The sequence below is a fragment of the Felis catus genome, chromosome C1, assembly GCF_018350175.1.
Source record: "Felis catus isolate Fca126 chromosome C1, F.catus_Fca126_mat1.0, whole genome shotgun sequence".
In the NCBI taxonomy this organism is placed as follows: domain Eukaryota; kingdom Metazoa; phylum Chordata; class Mammalia; order Carnivora; family Felidae; genus Felis; species Felis catus.
The window spans coordinates 194,751,845-194,771,557 of NC_058375.1; the positions used below are offsets into that span (position 1 = coordinate 194,751,845).

Sequence of the window (19,713 nt, forward strand, 5' to 3'; positions counted from 1 at the left end):
GTGTCCTTTTTATTACCAGTGCTAGTGTGAATCCCCCTCAGGGCCCTTTCCCACCTTTTCCTCCCCCTGGCCAGCTCATGGGGTTGGCCCCACCTCACTCCACTTCTGAAAGACTGAACAATTTCCACTGGGAAGCCAGCATTCCTCACCACCAAAAAGGCTGAATCAAATAAATTCTCTCTTCAATGAGGAATTCTTATTTTTTAAGTGATCACCTATTTAAAAACTAGGTCTAAATATCTTTCTTAGGGTCAACAGTTGATTCTCCCTTTTTGCTAAGACTTATCAATATAAACATTCCACAACACAATGGACTATATCATGGTAAAGACTCTGAGGAAGACTATGAGTTGTTTATCTCCAAGTCTCCAAGGTGTATCTTTAGTCCGTTTCTGAATTTTGTGTAGCCCTTCACTAATTCCTGGGTGCCAAATACTTCGTTACTTCTTTAACCTGTGTAGCTTAATGAAAACATTGCCTTGAATTAGTGCCTTTGCATTCCAGACAAGGCTGGGTTTGGAAATAACTTCACCACGGTGGACAACAAATCCACAGCCCAAAACGTGGAAGGCATCATCGTCAGCGCCATGTTTAAATCCCTTATCACCCGTTGCGCTTCAACTACACATGAATTGCACAGCCCTGAGAATCTGGTGAGAAGTTCACCTCTTCTTCCCACAGGAGTTCTTGGTCTCTGCTCTAAGAACTGTTCTCAGTCATGGCCATGAGATAGACAAGTTAAAGTCTAAAAGTCTTCACCTTAAAGTTAAAAATCTCTGTTTTCCCAAAGTGACCAGTAGCTCATGGTGGAGCCTCGATGACACATTTCTCCTCGTTGTTATTCATTATTCTACTTGAAAATTGACGTATCTTCCTCTTCTACCTCATCAGTTCTGTGGTGATTGCTGAGATAGGTGCAAGGTACTCTGAACCCGTAAAAAGAAAGAGGGGCTGGAGCACAGCTTATTAACTCATGAAATATTAAATAATACTACACCAAGCATTTTCTTGAAACCACACTTACTTTAAAAATTAAATATACTGCTGGAACTAGTTTTGTTTTCTTTTATTGAATTTTTTAGGTACTCCTCATAAATGACTGTGTTAATTAAACCACTGAAGCCGCAAGTAGTATGGAGAGAGAAGCAGGTTATAACAAGTTAGTGCTTAATTGTGGTTTGGGGTACGAGAAGTAGATTAAGGCTGATGAATCTGACATGACTAGATGAATTCATTTCTCTCTGGGGAGTAAAGGAACATTTCTCTATCTTACCAATCTGTTACATATTGTGACTTCTATGTAGAAATCAGCCCATTTATACATATTGACACTATCTGCTAATCTACCTAAATCAAGGAAATCATTTTAAGCTATTGAAACTATTCGCATCACTTTGGGTAAACAAACTAAAATCCCAAACCTAAGGCAATTTAATTTTGCTGACTGTCAAAGCCACCTCAGCAAAGTTTTGGAGCTTGAGAAAAACATGGGCCCCATCCATGCATTTAATTTGGTCATGGCAAGAAGTAATTTGACAAGTTGATTATAATATGTGTGAGTACTTGTTATACATTTTAGTTTGCAAAATCATGTATAGAAGAAATAACTGTATTTCTTAACTTTCTTTAAATCATCTTAGTTTTGACTTTGAACTCTCATTTCAGAATGGCTGAAAGTTGAACCCCAGTCATTCTTGGGTTTCCTTACTTCATAGAGTGGTGCAAAGATCCCAAGTCTTTGATAGGACCTAGGACCTGGGGAGCTCCATGGGTCTCAATCATCAATTCATACCTGTTATTTCACATACTGCTCTCTGCTGCATGCTTAGGGCTGGGCATTCTAGTTAATTTAGAACCCTGGTTTTGGGGGTCTTGTCCCTTTTATGGAAGAGCTACCAAAGTATACAGTGAAGGCACAGGGTCTTTCTGACCCTAGAACCAAAAAACACCCTTTCCATCTTTTCCCCAGTTACTGCTCCTTCTGATGTTTTAAGGGTCATGGGCATGGTTGTCCCATTGGGCCTTAGGTTTTTAAACCAAAGCTATCAAGTAAGTGTTTAAGTGGTTTTGTTTAGGCTTCTGTGTTCTGCTTTGCCATGAACCTTTCCTAAGGCAAAGAATACAGTAACTACCTTCTTGAATAGAAAGGAGGAAATGCTGATAAAAGCTTAATATCTCAAGAAAAAGGTCCTGTATATATTTTTCAATATGGATTCATCAATGTACTGGTTTTAATAGCCCTATATCACCTGTAGTTCATAGTCAGGTTCATGTACAAATGAACTTCAACATACACATTTTTTAAACATGTCAAGCAAAATAAATTGTCCTTGAATATCAGGCTCTGTTAGAAGTGTCTAGATGACTTAGCATACTTTATCACAGTGATGTAGAAAAATGGGAGAAGCTGAATAAGGACTGAAATCTCTAGTCTAAACGAATTTCTGATTGCCTTTTTTTTGCAGGCATCTCTTCAGAAGTCCCAATTAAGAGAGAAAATTAAAGCTTGGGAATCCAGTGGTTTAAAGTATAAATTGATGTCTTTCTAATGATACAACCAACTTTCTGAATATGAAGCATGGTAACCATCCTTTATCGTACTAAGGATGACAGGCAAAGTTCTTGATAATGTTGCTGTAGGAACAATGGAGAGATAGTGTACCATCGGTTTCATTGTTGTAAATTGCCTTCCTTTTATGATTCCAATGCTGACCTAAGTCTAAGGAATTAGCTTCTCCCACTCTTCCTGTGAAAACCACTTAATCACACGACTTTCCCCAAACCTTCCTTCTTGCATCCAAACAGGGGCTGTATTGTGATATCCGTCAGCTGGTCCAATTTATCAAAGAGGCTCATGGGAATGTCTTCAGGAGAGTGGCCCTCAGCGCTTTGCTTGACAGTGCTGAGAAGTTGGCACCAGGGAAAAAGCTGGAGGAGAATGAATCCGAATCTAAGACTGCAGGCAGTAAAAGGTTGGAAGCTTGAGCTATATATAAACATTAGTGTTTGCCTTCTGTCACTGGAATGTAATCTTCTGTTGTACTGTCCATGTGGTTCATAGCGTGGTGTATAACTAGTGCAGGCATGGTGGAACTATCTTGAATACATGGCATCACTGGTGATAGTCCAGCTGCAGCTTTGAAAAGGGAGGTGTTTACTGTCAAATAAACCCTACCTCTATATAAATCAAAGCTCAGTTGATTTCAGGCTTGCATACTCTTGATCTTTAATTCACAGCTCTCACTAATATGGTGAAATGCTATCTGTGTGTTAGTCTTTTCCAAGGAAAATTTACATTTTTGTCCGGAGAGGAAAAGCAATTATTGATGCCGTATCCTTCTGTTCAGTAAGTAATATTTTAAACATGGCAGAATAGGAATTGCTGAGCAGCCCTCTGTTGTTTTTCCTTCTAGTATGTATGTTTATTTTATGCCTATTCTATAAAATACGCCACTTACCAAGATTAAAAGAAACTCCTAAATTTACCATCTTGTTTGTAGTTAATGACTCTGTTCACGATGATGGTGGTATACTTGGGCAATAAGGCTCTAGGTCATGAATGAAATGGTAGGATATGAGTTTCATACAATATAGTCTCACGATGACAGGGTTTGAAAGCAATACACATTGCCTATAAGGGAATGTTCTGCTTTGTGAAGTATATGAGGTATTGAGGAGTGGTGTCCTGCTCTGTTGTGATTGGTGGAATGCACCATTTGCATAGGTCAGAGGCGGGGAGCATTGTGGAGAAAGGCCAGGTGTCCTCTGCCCCTGAGGAATGTCGCAGCTTCATGTCTGGTCGCCCCTCACAGACTCCAGAGCAGTAAGTAGCATTGATTTTTGTCTCCAGTGCAGTTGGCTGAGCACTTCCTGCTGCAAGAAATCATCTTTGAACTTTGCCTTGCTTCTGACCTTTACTTTTCATTCCCAAAGCCACTAATCTCTACAGACCCAAATCACAAATAACCAGCCTCAGGCCTACAGGAAGCTTCCTTAACTGCATTTCCCTTTCCCAGTCTCTACCCCACTTCTGCTTTTCTTGCACACTCCGCAGATAAATCATGAAAAATACTGTGCCTGTCAGGTGGGGTGGGGATGTCATCTACTTTCTTGCTTAAAATCACTTATAACTTTTTTAATGTTTATTTATATATTTTTGAGAGAGAGAGAGAGAGAGAGAGAGAGAGAGAGAGAGAGAGAGAGAGAATGTGAGAGCAGTGGAGGGGTAGAATGAGAGGGAGAAAGAATCCCAGTAGGCTCTGTACTGTCAGCACAGAGCCCTACATGGGGCTTGAACCCACAAACCTTGATGTCATGCCTCAGCCGATATCAAGAGTCAGACATTTAACCAAATGCCCGCTTATAACTTTTTTCATTTAAATGTATTAATGACTGTCAATGTGCTCAATGAAGCCTTTCCAAAAATAAGTAAGATAAACTTCTCTTGAGCCCAGATTTAGCTGAAACATAGACTGTACTCCATTTCACCTTGGTCTTCTCCCAAGATCCATTCCAAAGTTCTCTGAAATCAATCAGTTTATCTCCACTTTTTATAATGGCAAAGTCAAAAGCATCTTAAAATTAGTACCCCCAGGAAATGTGAGAATTACTGTAGACAGTAACACAGCCTAGTTCTATGCAAGACCCATTTGTATTTATTCTTCTTTTGAGAACTATTTACTCACAAATGGTATGATCAATATTTAAAACACAAACATCACTTAAGGTATGCCATTTTACTTCCACAAACTCTGGTTTACTGTGAAATTATTATCCTTCCAAAAATTCTACAGGGTATTCTAGATTTTATGGTATACCTTCTCCATAATCAAGGAAATCACCATCATCAAATAGAACCTTGGTAATTCACAACAAGCAAAGAAAACCTTCAAAGAACAAAAGCCTGCATAGCTCTTGCAGCCCTTCAAAATCTTAGACACTGCCCCTAAATGGCTGGAGGAAAGTAAAGAGAAGTAAGTAAACTCCCTGAGTCTAGGGACCATATGAGTTTTGCTTACCGTTATAACTTCAATGGTTAGACAGGGCTTAGCCCCCCTAGTGAACACTTCATATCTATTTCATAAATAAATGAATGAATGACAGTCAATCAATGAAATGATAGAATTGTCAAATTATCATTAAGCTTTTGTTTTCTTTAACTTCCTTTCTTAAATGTGAGGTTTAAGGAAGTCTTTAAGGACATAGTAAAAATTCAAACATAAGCCCTAAGGGGAAAAATAATGTAAAAGGCAAAATTCTGTAGCTGAATAGCCATAAGACTAGTTAAAAGTCTTTACATACAGGGTATGAAAAAAACATCAATAAATAAAAGGAGAAAGAGGGGCACCTGGGTGACTCGCTTAAGCATTGATTTCTGCTCAGGTCATGATCTCATGGTTTGTGAGTTCGAGCCCCATGTCAGGCTCTCTGCTCTCAGCACAGAGCCTGCTTCAGATCCTCTCTCATTCTCTCTCTACACCTCCCCCACTCATGCTCCTCTCTCTCTCTCTCTCTCTCTCTCTCTCTCTCTCTCTCTGACTCTCTCTCTCAAAAATAAATAAACATTAAAAAAAAAAAGAAAGGGCTTTTTCCCTCAAAGTAGCACTAGCAACTATTAAGCTAATATGTTCAATGAGATGATTTAATAAGTAAATTGGATTTTAAAAATAAAACCATCTATCTTCATAGGTGATTTTGTTTTCTAGATTGCAAAATATTCTCTTTCTTCAGTGCTCTGTAAACACTGCCTAATAACTCAGCATTTAGCATGGGTCTTTTCTTTCCTCTTGGATGAAGACACATGTTTTAATATCCTTCCACATAAAAATTTCCATTTGGAGGGATGACATAGAATGTTAAATATAGAGCTTTTCCCTATTCTGAGTGGGCCCAGGTAATGAGCATGCTGAATATCCTCTGTTTAGCACCGGAGCAAAGTAGGTGGGTAATCCCAGCTCCTCCTTTATCCTCTCTCTCTCTCTCTCTCTCTCTCTCTCTCTCTCTCTCTTTCTCTCTCTCTCTCTCTCACCCTTCCCTCCCCTTCCCACCCTTCTCTTCTCCTTCCTCCTTAAAAGTCACACTAACAGAGCATATCACTGCCAATACAATAGCCACCATTGCTTTCTTTCTCCCCTCTTAATCTCTACCAACTTAATGAGTGAAAATAGGGATCTCATTTCAACTGACCCTCCCCTCCCACCCAATTCCTAGTGAGATTAACCTCTGCATATTATTGGCCACTTGTCTTCTTCCTCTTGTGGAATGCCCTAGTCAAAAATCCCTTTGGAGGTGTCCCCATTTGGCTTACTGAGTCAGGCTAATTTTTTTTTTTACTTTTAAACCTCTCTTAGGGGCACCTGGGTGGCTCAGACGGTTAAGCCTCCAACTGCGGCTCAGGTCACCATCTCATAATGGGTTCCAGCCCTGCGCCTGGAGCCTGCTTCAAGTTCTGTGTCTCCCTCTCTCTCAGCCCCTCCCCCACTCACACTCTGTGCCTCTCTCTCAAAAATAAAATAAAACACTGAAAAAAAAATAAACCTTACTTAAGTTTCCTTGACTTAAGAAAACTTAATAATCGCATGATGAAAATAATTTAGTAAACAGATGTGGGATGATGCACCCCCTGGCTGTGGTTGCACTTCACTTATTCATTTATTGAAATATCTTTGGTTTGTTTAGTGCCAAGAATTTTGCTATACTGGCGTGAGGGTGGTGAATGAGATACAGTACTGTACAAGACTCCGGGAACTTCAAGACAAAGTAAAATATTTAGACATCATAAGTGCTTCTATTATGACTCACACCCGCAGAGGAACACCTGCAATAATATTTGGTCTTTTTATTAAGGTTGAAAAAAATGATTACCTCTATTTGACAGCTGAGACATGACTGTTTTCAAGAAGTGCTCAGAGTCAACTGTGGTCTCACTTTTTCCACTCCCACTCTGACTCATCCTAAATCCCAGCCCACCAAAGATCATCCTGCATGATTTGCCTAAATGTCATTGGCAGGAAGTTGAAAGAAATTTAAGGGAATTTCACATGTGTTGTCAGATGTTTAACTCTATCCTCCGCTTGCTTTCAGCGATGAACAAATGCAAGGGGGCAACCTGGGGCGGAAAGATTTCTGGCGCAAGATGTTCAAATCCCAGAGTGCAGCTAGTGACACCAGCAGCCAATCTGAGCAGGATACTTCAGAATGCACCACTGCCCATTCCGGGACCACCTCTGACCGTCGCGCCCGCTCAAGGTCCCGCAGAATTTCCCTCCGGAAGAAGCTTAAACTCCCCATAGGTAAAAGTATGTCTGTATTTATTTATGGATTCTCTTACTCCCTGCCATGTCCTCAAATCAACTCATAATCAAAACAAAGCAATGCATGGTAGGGCAGAGAAAGGGAAAGGCTTCAAGTCACAAGGTTGAGGCTGGCTCATTTATTCATTCGTTCATTCATTTTTTTTTCCGGCAGGTTATTTCTCAGACCCCTACTATGTGCATTTATGATGTGCAAACACTATGCTAGGCATCAAGGATTAAATGGTGAACAAAATTAACACAGTGCCCAACTTTGCTGAACTTAAAATCTATTAGGGGTGACAGTCACTAAAGCAGATACAACTAAGCATAGTTGCAAACTGTGAATTTTATGAAGGAAATATACATTGTGCTATGAAAGCATGCAATGAGATCTGACCTAAATTGGGAGGAGGAGGCAGAGATCAGAGAAAGCTTCCTGGAGGAAGAGAGATTAAGATCTTCAGAGTACTGGGGGAAGGAAGAAAGAGAGCACTCTAAATGGTAGCAATAGCATTTGTAAAATATTAGGAGGGAGGGAACTAGAAGAACTGAGATGAGAAGAGTGGCTGTATGACTATGACAGAGCAAGAGGGACTAGGGCATGTGGACCCTACGGGTCAGGTTGGCTCTTCATCCTATAGCCCTACATAGCCTAGGCGGGATGATGAACAAGGGAATACCACAAGCAGGCTAGCTTTTTCTAAAGGATCACTGCTTGGACAACATATTGGCGGGAGCCCAAGTGGTTAAGGGAGAGCAGATAGAAACCTACCTAGTAGTTCAGATAGAGGTAATGGAAGCTTGGTCACATGGTGACCATGTACAGAGGAGTGGACAGATTTGAGAAACACTTAAGAGGTAAAATCAAGGGTGCCTGGGTGGCTCAGTCAGTTAAGCATCCAACTTCGGTTTAGGTCATGATCTGGGAGTCAAGCCCTGCATCAGGCCCTGTGCTGACAGCTTACAGCCTGGAGCCTGCTTTGGATTCTGTGTCTCCCTCTCTCTCTCTGCCCCTCCCCCACTCGTGCTCTCTCTCTCTCTCTCTCTCTCTCTCTCTCTCTTTCAAAAATAAATAAACATTTTTTTATAAAAAGAGGTAAAATCAATAGGACTTAATAGAGGATGTGAAAGGTGTCAAAGGGAACTGGATGGAATATAGTTTTATTCACCAAAGAGGCCCAAGTTCTTTTTGTCCTGGTCTTAGTCATGTAATTTTATGGTTCAACACTGAATATTCAAAGCATGTACAATTTTGAAAACAATTTGTCTTCACTTCAATTTATACCACGCCATGTAACTTTCATTGCTTGCTGAACACATGCTGACATTTCTTTTTATCTACTTGGGAGAACATGCTATAATGGTCTAACTTTTCAAAAATTATTAAATAGGAAACTGGCTGAAACGGTCCTCCCTCTCAGGCCTGGCAGATGGCGTGGAGGACCTTCTGGACATCAGCTCTGTGGACCGCCTGTCTTTCATCAGGCAAAGCTCCAAGGTAAACAGGACATCACTTATGTAAGAGAGTGTTGGAGTTGTTGATAGAAAAATTTCAGGACTGAGAAATGCTAAACACCTGGACTGGCCAAATAAGAAAGAGTCGAAGACACTGTCTTCAAGCTGAACCAAGTTTGGAGAGTTAAATGAGCAATGAAAACTAAGATATCTAAGTAGTAGGCTATTATTGAAAGGAAGAAAAGAGTAACAAAAAATTTACATAAAATTATAATGCAGATCTAAAGGTGTACATGGGTATTATTTCCTGGCTATTTTTTTGTTATTCAGTTTTAACTTTATTTTTTTAATTTTTATTATTAAATTCCAGTGTAATTAACAGACAGTGCTATATTACTTTCAAGTGTACAATATAGTGATTCAACAATTCTATATATTACTCAGCGCTCATCATGATAAGTGTACTCTTAATCCCCATCACCTATTTCACCCACCCCACCACCCACCACCCCTCTGGTAACCATCAGTTCTCTGTATCTAAGAGTCTGGTTTTTTGTCTCTTTTTTTCTTGTTCTTTGTTTTGATTTATAAATTCCACATATGAGTGAAATCATTTGAAATTTGTCTTTCTCTGACTTATGTCACTTAGCATTACACCCTCTAGATCCATCTGTGTTGTTGCAAATGGATTTCTACTCTCTACTTTTATTCAACATAGTACTAGAAATCCTAGCCACAGCAATCAGACAAGAAAAGTCAATGAAAGGCATCTAAATTAGTATTTCTCAGATAGTTTTAACTTTTAACACACATGTGAAATTCCTGACATCTGAAGCTCCCACCCAACTATGTGGTATTTTTCTAATGTTTCCTCTTATGCATTAAAACCCACATTGATCCTCTTTCTACTACTTTTGCAACCACCTGAACCATTCTTCCTACTGAAAAGGATAAAGAAATTCAGGATCATTTTTTCCCATTAAGTGCTTCTTCATAATACTATTAAGCATTGTAACAGCATACTATTTGGAAAAGGTAGTGAATTATACTCAGTGAAATCCATTGCCTACAAGAGTCTTCCCTGTGCATGATCCACACTATAATTTTTAGTGTATGGTAAGAGTTACATTTCTTTATATATAAATCATTTCCTTATATTATTTCTGCTTTGAATCTCACTAAAGCCAGTTTTCTTCTATATGTTTTAATAGTATATTTTGAAATTATAAAAAGAACATATCGACATTATAAGACATTTAGAAAATATATTTTCTCCTTCACATTTTTTTTTGGCTAAACTATTGGCCAAATATTGAGAGTATGTGAAGCCCATAGATTCCTTGCTTGCTGAAAATTTTAAATACTCTTGACCTAAGGGCAAGATCAAGAACACATTTTAACTCCTGAGGAGAAAACAAACAAACAGACATCTTATTTCACTTTAATTATAGGGTACTTTATGAATTAATTTATACTGTTTTATTTTCATAAAAATTTGAAATCTTCTATTTGGCTGTCTTCCAGTTTTGTCTCATTATCAATTGTGGTGTGGTTTTTAAAGGATGACTATACCTTGTTGTTCATAAATTTGAGCTTGGATTTTATCAGAACGAAGCTGTAAGGACATCTCACTTACTCACTGAATTAATTCATAGTGCCTGACTATTTACTTTCAATCTATGACCGGATCCTTCTTCTAATTACAATTATAAGTGATGTCTTCTGTGGTACACATACTTACTGACTAACCAGATGTGGAAGTCTGAAGAACTGAAGTAATCTTCATATTCTAAACAACTTATTTTTCAAGGCAAGAGTTAGTATAAACACAAAGAGTTGCCTTTGAGTTTAGCTATCTTACTACTCTCCTTTTTGTCTCAGGTCAAATTTACCAGTGCAGTGAAGCTTTCTGAAGGTGGGCCAGGGAGTGGAATGGAAAATGGAAGAGATGAAGAGGAGAATTTCTTCAAACGTCTTGGTAAATGTCATGCAGCCTAAGAATGACATCCAATTTTCATCACACAGAACAAAAATTTGTTTAGATAAAATGGTCCATTTTCTATTTCCACTGATTTCTTTCTTATATGTGTGTTGTACTACTATAGCTTCTCACTTTCTTATCAATTTTGTTCAACAGACATTTATGGAAGACATTAGGTTTACAAAGAACCTCTCCTTCTGCTATCTGTCCTTTGTTAAAATCTAAGAGCTTTAAAGAACCTTCAGATATCCATCCACCTATCTACTTAGAAACTCTGCACATTATATCTCTGACAAGTGGCCAGCCACCCTCGGAACACCTCCACTGAGGGGGAGTCTGTTACTTTACAAAGCAACTTGTTCCAGAACTAGACAGTTTTAATTGTTAGAAAGTCTTTCCTTACATTCTGAAAATATTCCCATCCATAAATTTGATTCATTAGTTCCAGTTATGATATCTGTGGCCAAACACACAAATATACACATGTAATGCTAACTTAGCCTATTATCTATTTCACATTCTCTCTTTTGATCTCACTTCTGCTGGTCAAACATTTTTGAGTCCTTTTTTTTTTTTTACATGGAAGTGTCTCTAGATCCATCACTATCCTGATTCCATTTTACTGTGCATTCTAATTAAATGATACACTTTACAAGATATGGAGCTTCAGATGGAATGCAATACATCATATTTGACTTTAATCGGTGTAATAAATAGTGCAACTATTAAGCTCCAGGAACATAGCAAGTGTATGAGCACAATTTAAGGTTGCATTATCAACTTTTATATCACATAGTTGGCTTATACTGAATTTTGGATTAACTTTTGATAACCCTCTTCCACATGAATGAATATCATGCTATATTTTGATATAGCCATTATTAATTCTTCATCTCAAAATAAATAAAATTTATTGTTTCATTAATTTGGTAGGTGGTTAAGTCATATGCTCAGAACAGAAATTAAGAGACAGAACTAAAACTAAGTTGAATTTGAAATCTTTTCTTCTTTACAATTGTGCTATAAGGATTCATCTGCAGAGACATACACATTTCCCTGTTTCCATCCAAATTGTTGCTATTATTACTGACTGGGACAAATATAAAGATATAACCTCTACAACACTTCTAATTAACTTTTATTAATTAACAATTTGTGGGTACAGTTTTTTAGCCAACCATATACTTAATTTACTAGAATTAGTAAACATTTTCCCATTTCTTGATAAAAATATCATCAGATTTTTAAAAAATCTCACATCTTTATAACTCTATCTAAAGGAAATCTGCAGCTTAGTTCAATACAATGTATTCTTCATGAAGCTACAATGATTTCTATGATTACTTCTGTTTTAAATAAAATGTTCCTGTTTAATTATCTCTGACAGAATTTGGCCAGGGCATACATCAAAGTTATTAGTCTATGGTTTCAAGAATCTTCCTAACTACCAGAACTTTTGTCATTTTCAGTTCCCATAGATTCTTTTTCACTCCTCATGATATCTCAGAGTTTTACATATTCTTTTATATATTGTTTATATTTCATTCACAAATAGAAAAGGATGATAGAAAAATTATAGAGAAATATAATATGGAATATTCATAAATTCTGACTTTGGGATCAATTTGTGTCAGCAGTTCCTTAAATAAGACTATCTGTTTCTGTGTATACAGAAGACAAAAACCATAAAATCTAAAATTGATATCTGGAATTTTATGTGCTTTTGACTGGCAACAGAAGATAGCTTACACATCACCATTATTCCTTGCCCACATTCTCTGGCTAATTAAAGATTATAGGGGTGCCTGGGTGGCTCAGTTGGTTAAGCATTCCATTCTTAATTTTGGGTCAGGTCATGATCTCACAGTGCATGGGTTCAAGCCCCGCACAAGGCTCTGAGCTGGCAGTACAGAGCCTGCTCGGAATTCTGTCTCTGCCCCTCCCTCCCTCTTGTGTGTGTGCTTGCTCTCTCTCTCTCTCTCTCTTTCTCTCTCTCTCAAAAATAAATAAATAAACTTTAAAAAATTTAAAAAGAGATTATAAAAGGTATTCTGTGGGATAATTCCTTCTGGATCTCTTGCAGAAGCCAGATATCCCCAGCTCTTCTAAAAAATTTAAAAAAACATTATCTATTAATCTTACTACATTGTAGTTTGCAACAACTAACTGCCCTTGGCCAGGTGAACATCTTTCTCTCTCTCTCTTTCTGAATCTGCTTTTGCCTGTCTTCCTTCCTTCCTTCCTTCCTTCCTTCCTTCCTTCCTTTCCAATCCATATGCACAAATGATTCCTATGCACCCATTATAGATGTATTGTCCTTTTCTTTCTCAATTATTTTGATTTAATTATATTGTCTCTGGTTCTTTAAAGTTATTAAAGAAAACAAACATCAAGCATTCTTACCTTCAATTTAAATGTAGTACTCAAAATTCACTGAGTTAAGATCAAATGCAATAGTTAATAGGATTTCTTTAAAATGTAAAAACATTATTCAATAAATTAAAAATATATCTGAACATTTAACAACACTGAAATTGCATTTATAATAAGCTTTTTCTTCTATGTTTTCATATTCACTAAGAATATTTCATTTTAGAAATCATGTTGTCTTTATTTGAGGGAGGGAAGATATTTTATTAAAGCAATGTTTTTTTTCAACTGATTAATAAAATTTACTGAAAATCTTCTATGTGCTCAGCTCTGCCATAAATTCCATGGAAGTGCTGCTTAAAGAAATACTATATTTGAAGTATCCCTTTTTAAGTTTAACACATTATAAAAACTGTATTCTATATAAATTTATAACTTATACCTCAGTAAATTTAATGTAAAAGATAGTAAATAAATGCAACTAGAATGTACTGAGACAAAAAAATCATTATGTCCAAGGAAGCCAAGAGGCATCCTTACATCCTAGTAAGTTTATATAAAAGATTGACAGGAGATGTATTCTATAGCCAAATTACTTTTAACATTTCTTTTAGGATTACAATATGGAATGCCAACTGGGAACAATTTTACAGTCAGTTTGTAACATGTACAATGTTGATTTATTTCTTACTATAAGTTTTCCTGACATAATCTCTACCTTCAGCAATATAGAAAACTCTAACCTCCTTCAACATGAACAGTTGTGTATTTTGAGGATGCTCTATGGCATAATGATAAGAGCGTAGGCTTGTGGTCATTAGGTCTGGATTTGAATCCTGACTTGATAACTTTCTCTTGCATGAACTTAGACTGGGCTACTTAACCTATCCCTTCTTTGTGTATCTCTCTGTCTATGTTCTTACTGCTCTCTTGTCTCTCATTCTCTTTCTTTCTCTTTTTTTTAAATCATCTTTAAAGATTTATCTTAAAGGACTATTACAAAAAATAAAATAAATTATAAAATATTTCATACACTATTTGGCATGTACTAAATGCTAAACTATGGTAGCAAATATATGGTTATCCATTAATGCTATATAGATACAATGGAAATTTTCCATTATTAATAGCTTTTTCTTACAAGCGTGATTCTTATGTCCTGAGCTCATAGGATTCTACTGATCTTCATACCTCAATAAATATCCATCATTCTGTGAAGCAAAGAATATATGTTCTTCCTGACAAAGATTGTTTTGATCCCTTCTCTCTTCATTATTTTACTTAGACTCTTTAACCATATTGTTTCTGAAGTTCTTTTGATCAAAATGGTACTTCCTTTGGTAATATTAAATAGCTTTCTTTTAGAATTCACTATCTTGTCAAATAAATATTGAGAAAAATGATGAAAAGCTTATTATTGTTAAGCCTCCTTTAATAAGATGATGACAACTGTCCTTAATAAATCAGTTAAATAAGAATAAGTTTACTGATCATACATCCTGTCTTATATATTCGTTCTATTACAAATTTGAGGCAGTTATCACCTAATGTATTGTAAATCTTACTTATAGTAACAAATCATAAAACAACTGGATTCATTAAAAATATATTATTTTATAAAAGTTAAAGGCACTGCTAAGGTTATTCTTTTAACAGATGAGATTTCTGCTGATATGTGCAACTTAAAAGACTGTATATCAATGACTAATAAAGTGACATACAGATAGGAGAAATAACAGGAAGTTACTGGTTCTGGTAGTTTTGATAATGCCCAGTGAACAAATAGAGTAGCATTTTGAAAGGCAGCTGTCCAGGAAGTGTTTGTTCCTTATCTGTAGCTTTTAGCTCTACCTCCTTTGTGTCATTTGAGATTCTGTCTTCCAAATTGTTTGCACCATCAGATTCTTTGTGTTCTATTTCATTTTACAATTGATAAAAAATATGTCACACTAATTGGAAAAAAAAGTGCTGAAGATGTTGAATATGGAATTTTGAGTATGGAACATTTGCATCTGAAAAGGAAGTATGCTCATAAGGACTGAAATATGGGAAATTTTGATAATGATCTTTTAATTATATCATGAGGCATTTTTTTGTGCTTATGAAAATTTTCAAACATAGACAAAAAGTAAAAAGGATGGTCTAACGGATCCCAAATATTCATCACCCATGATCAAACAAAAATTTGATCAAATTTTTCCATATCTGTTTCATCTATCTTTCATGCTTTTTAAAGGTGTTTTTTCAATAAATCCCAGACATACATACATGTGCCTTTGTGCTGAGGCAGCAGGTAGGAAAAGTAGGGCAGTAGGTAGAAGGGATCAGGGTATTCTTAACAGAAGAGGTGGGAAAGTCATTTCTGGAGATCCGATCTGTGACTTCTCAATGACAACCTGGAGTTGGTAACCACAAATGAGTGGTGTGAACAGAAATTAAGGGAAGCTCTAAATCAGTGATTCTCATCCTTGGGGTTTATTCTCAGGTATCACAGGTACATTTCAGAATCCTGAGAAGGGGCTTGGACTGGGTTTTAAAAACAATATTCAGCATAATACCCTTATAAAAGGAAATTTTTTTAGATATATATTAGAAACTGTAGTAAAGTCAGGAGATATTTAGGTTTTTCAAATGTGCCTATGGATAAAACTAATGAAAAACAATACTTTGTATCACTTTTTTCTTAATGTATGATCCTTAGACTTTCTGTGGTCAATAAATCATGTGGAGTGTTTGTTAAAATATGCATATCCCCCCCAGACATGGCATCAAAATCTCTAGTGATGAGACCTGATATTCTGTATTGAATAAGCTCTAGACCGATTCCTATTCATAGGCAGCTTAATTATGGAAAAATAAGTGTGGGGAGGGATCGGTGGTTCCCAAATCTCTGGTCACAGTGCTGGGTTAGGCTGGCTGCCTCATTATGTTCTGAGAGGCTTACAAAGCACAAATTCCTACACTCCACTTCTAAAAATTCTGATTCTGAAAGTCTGGTTGAGATTCAGGATCTTACTAGGTAATTTTGATATACAGCCAGGTTTAGAAATCCTGGAATTAAATGACCAACATCTAAGATTCTTTACAACTCCAAAAGTCAGTGATTCTTTGTATTATTACCGAGATATCAAGATTCTGTCCTTGATAATAGATTTAAAATTGCACAGTACTTGCATCGTCCATAAAATAGAAGTTAGTTGTCGATTACAAGAAGAATCATTTTAAATATACTAAGGTCTCTTGCTAGTATTAGAGAAGAGACCTGGTAGCAAAATGATCAGATCCTATATTCATGTAAACCTCTGCACATGCATATGCTATGTGTCACCAGATTCCCAAAAGCCATGGTACATCTAAATCAGGCATTAGGATGGAAAGGAAGGAGGTGGAGTCAGGGAGGAAGTTTTCAGGCCAACTCTACAGAAAACATAGTGTTATAACTTTGAAGCTCTTTTTCAATCTATGACCCATTATACTCTCTCTCCTTCATTCCTCCACCATGGGAAAACCCCTACAGGTTGCCACAGCTTTGATGACCATCTGTCTTCCAACCAAGATGGTGGAAAAAGCAAAAACGTGGTGAATCTTGGAGCAATCCGACAAGGCATGAAGCGCTTTCAATTTCTGTTAAACTGCTGTGAGCCAGGGACAATTCCTGATGCATCCATCCTGGCAGCTGCTTTGGATCTTGTAAGTTGTTAGAAGAATTTGCCCACTCTATCTCCCATTACAATTAATAATGCTAATGGAGGAAAGCCTGAGTCCCTAATCTTAACCCTATCTGTGGAGTTATTTTTTTTAATTAAGGCTTTATTATAGTTTTCAGAGGACAGGTCTTTCAAAACCTCCTTGCTTAAGCTTATTTATAGGTATTTTATTATTTTGCATACAATTATAAATGGGATTGTTTTCTTAGTTTCCCTTTCTGCTACTTCATTATTAGTGCATAGAAGTGCAACAGATTTCCATATATTAAATTTGTATCCTGTGACTTTACTGAATTTATTTATCAGTTCTAGTAGATTTTTGGTGGAGTCTTTAGGGTTTTCTATATATAGCATTATGTCATCTGCAAATAGTAAAAAGTTTACTTCTTTCTCCAATTTGGATGCTTTCTATTTCTTTTTCTTGTCTGATTGCTATGGCTAGGACTTTCAATACTGTGTTGAAAGAAAATGACAGTGGACATTCTCGTCTTGTTCCTAATCTTAGAGGAAAAGCTCAGTTTTTCACCATTGAGTATGATGTCAGCTGTGGGTGTTTTGTGTATGGTCTTTATGATGTTGAGGAATGTTCCCACTAAACCAACTTTGTTGAGAGTTATTTTCAAGAATGAATGTTGTACTTTGCCAAATGCTTTATCTACATTTATTGAGATGATCGTATAGTTTTTGTGGGTTTATTTTTTTGTTTGCTTTTCTCAGCACTAATGGCAAAAGGAGGAAGAAAGGTGGTGAGATGAAAAAAGAAAAGGACAAATTTTAATAAATATGCACTGGGAAGTAGACTGTATAGCATTATGATTAAAAGGATATGAGGGCTTTAGAATCTGACTACCTGGATCAAAATCACTCTAACATTTACCAGACAAACTTCTGTAAAATGAAAGAGTAATAATAACATACCTACCTCCTCAGGCTAGTGTGAGGATTAAATGAGGCATTAAATAGAAAGCCTTCGGGGCGCCTGGGTGGCGCAGTCGGTTAAGCGTCCGACTTCAGCCAGGTCACGATCTCGCAGTCCGTGAGTTCGAGCCCCGCGTCAGGCTCTGGGCTGATGGCTCAGAGCCTGGAGCCTGTTTCTGATTCTGTGTCTCCCTCTCTCTCTGCCCCTCCCCTGTTCATGCTCTGTCTCTCTCTGTCCCAAAAATAAATAAATGTTGAAAAAAAAATTTTTAAATAAATAGAAAGCCTTCATCACAGGGCCTGGTAAGATAACTGTTCAATAAAGTAGGTCATTATTATTATTTTGTTATTATTAGTTTTAGGTTTGTCGTGTATTAGTACTTAAACATCTCTGAGTCTTTGTTTAATTGTCTATCAATTGGAAGAAAGATATGAAGGATCAATTTAAATTAATTGTGCAGAAGTGCTTTGAACTTCATGGTATTATATACACAGGTAAGGGTTTAAGGAATATAAAGTGAATCTTCTTTAGAAAGGGCTTCTGTCAGGTAAACTAGGCCCAGATATGAGTTTTGAACTCAGTCTCTCAACTTCCTTTATTTTCTCTGGTTTAATAAATTCTTCATACACTGTGTAAATTCTGGGTACTCACTACCAGATAAGCATCAACAATAAAAGTCTTTTATTTTCTCTTTTAAAAAATACAAACTAAAATAGACTGTTTTTAAAACAAAAATCTTTAAGCCTGCCTATAAATGATCTGTTTTCCAGATTTTGTAACACAGGAATAACTGATCATTGGCCACCCATATTTTACCTTTGAAAATAATCCAAATCTAATCATGTGATTTATGACATTCTTTTGGTGACATTTGCAGCTTTTGCTCTCAGGATAGTGACTAGCAAGAGAGGTGGTTTCATTTAAGCCTGAAACACAAATACCACTGTAATCACCCAAAATGATAACTTGTTGTATAAGATTTTTCAGCCAGTTCCCCATTCCCAGATATTTGTCATTGTGAATATTTATATATTCCAAAATGTTCAATATGTATTGATGTCTGCTTTGGTGACTATTAAATGTGAAGAATCATGAACCTCCAGGAGAGCTGAGGCTGGTGACAATTAATCAAAAACAAAGTGCCTGTCTAAAGCAAGAGTTTGACAAGGCAAGGAGCCAATCCCTTGTTTTTTAAGTGGGAGAATGGTAACTAGCCTGCCACCCCTTTGAGTTGTGCAATGATGTTTTTTAATCACTATTGACCTATTCCAAAAGAAGCAGATTAAAATAAACAAATGTAACAAATTCATAAGAAAAAGACAAACAATGGAACATTCACATAAGGACTAAGTATATGAACAGCCAGTTCATCAAAAATATTAACACTCAATTAAGTATGTTCCATCTTATTTGCACTTAAGAAATGCTCATTAACGTGTCCATAAATTCCTATATTCTAACTCTCAAATGATTAGAAAGTGTTGACAGGGAATAAAATGTCAGACACCACTACATGATGTTGGTTAGTGGTGGAAGCAGCAGGATTTGATTAAGAATAGAAGGAAGTCAGAATAACAGGGTAATAATGAGATGGTGGTAATGGGGAGTGGAGCACTCCTTGGCCCCTCCCTGCATAGTAAATAATTTTAAAGTGGATATTGTCACAGAGGAGGGGCAGTTCTCTGCATATTAATTATATCAAGTGGCATGAGTGGTGGAATTAAAAAGTGGCTTAAAAGATATGGCCCCATGTGGCTTAAAAGATACTCATCATATAATTAATTAATTCTACCAATATCCATTGAGAGCTTCCCATGTACCAAGCATGGTGCTAGCTGTTAATAATGATGCAACAAAACAACTTCTTTTGAACCTTTCTTACTGAAGATTGTATTTGCCTAGTGATCTGTTTTCCAGCCTTCTTAATGTACAGCATTCTAGGGTAGATAAACTAATGATTAACATTTATTGTGTGCCTACTGTTTC

The 19,713-nt window shown here is 36.6% G+C and overlaps 1 protein-coding gene across 4 annotated transcripts in view; it reads left to right on the top strand.

Annotated features, from left to right (window-relative positions):
* Nucleotides 1–19,713, top strand: part of UNC80 (unc-80 homolog, NALCN channel complex subunit) — a 227,255-nt gene that overhangs the window by 61,791 nt on the left and 145,751 nt on the right. For 2 of the 4 annotated variants that reach the window (XM_045034431.1, XM_023259652.2), the window contains exons 16-22: nt 505–653; nt 2,806–2,972; nt 3,725–3,823; nt 7,084–7,292; nt 8,687–8,793; nt 10,632–10,728; nt 16,619–16,791. In XM_045034431.1, the coding sequence (XP_044890366.1) occupies nt 505–653; nt 2,806–2,972; nt 3,725–3,823; nt 7,084–7,292; nt 8,687–8,793; nt 10,632–10,728; nt 16,619–16,791 (1,001 nt within the window). Of the gene's footprint in view, nt 1–504; nt 654–2,805; nt 2,973–3,724; nt 3,824–7,083; nt 7,299–8,686; nt 8,794–10,631; nt 10,729–16,618; nt 16,792–19,713 lie in introns of all 4 variants that reach the window. The other 2 variants (XM_011285519.4, XM_011285520.4) reach the window with 1 other exon arrangement.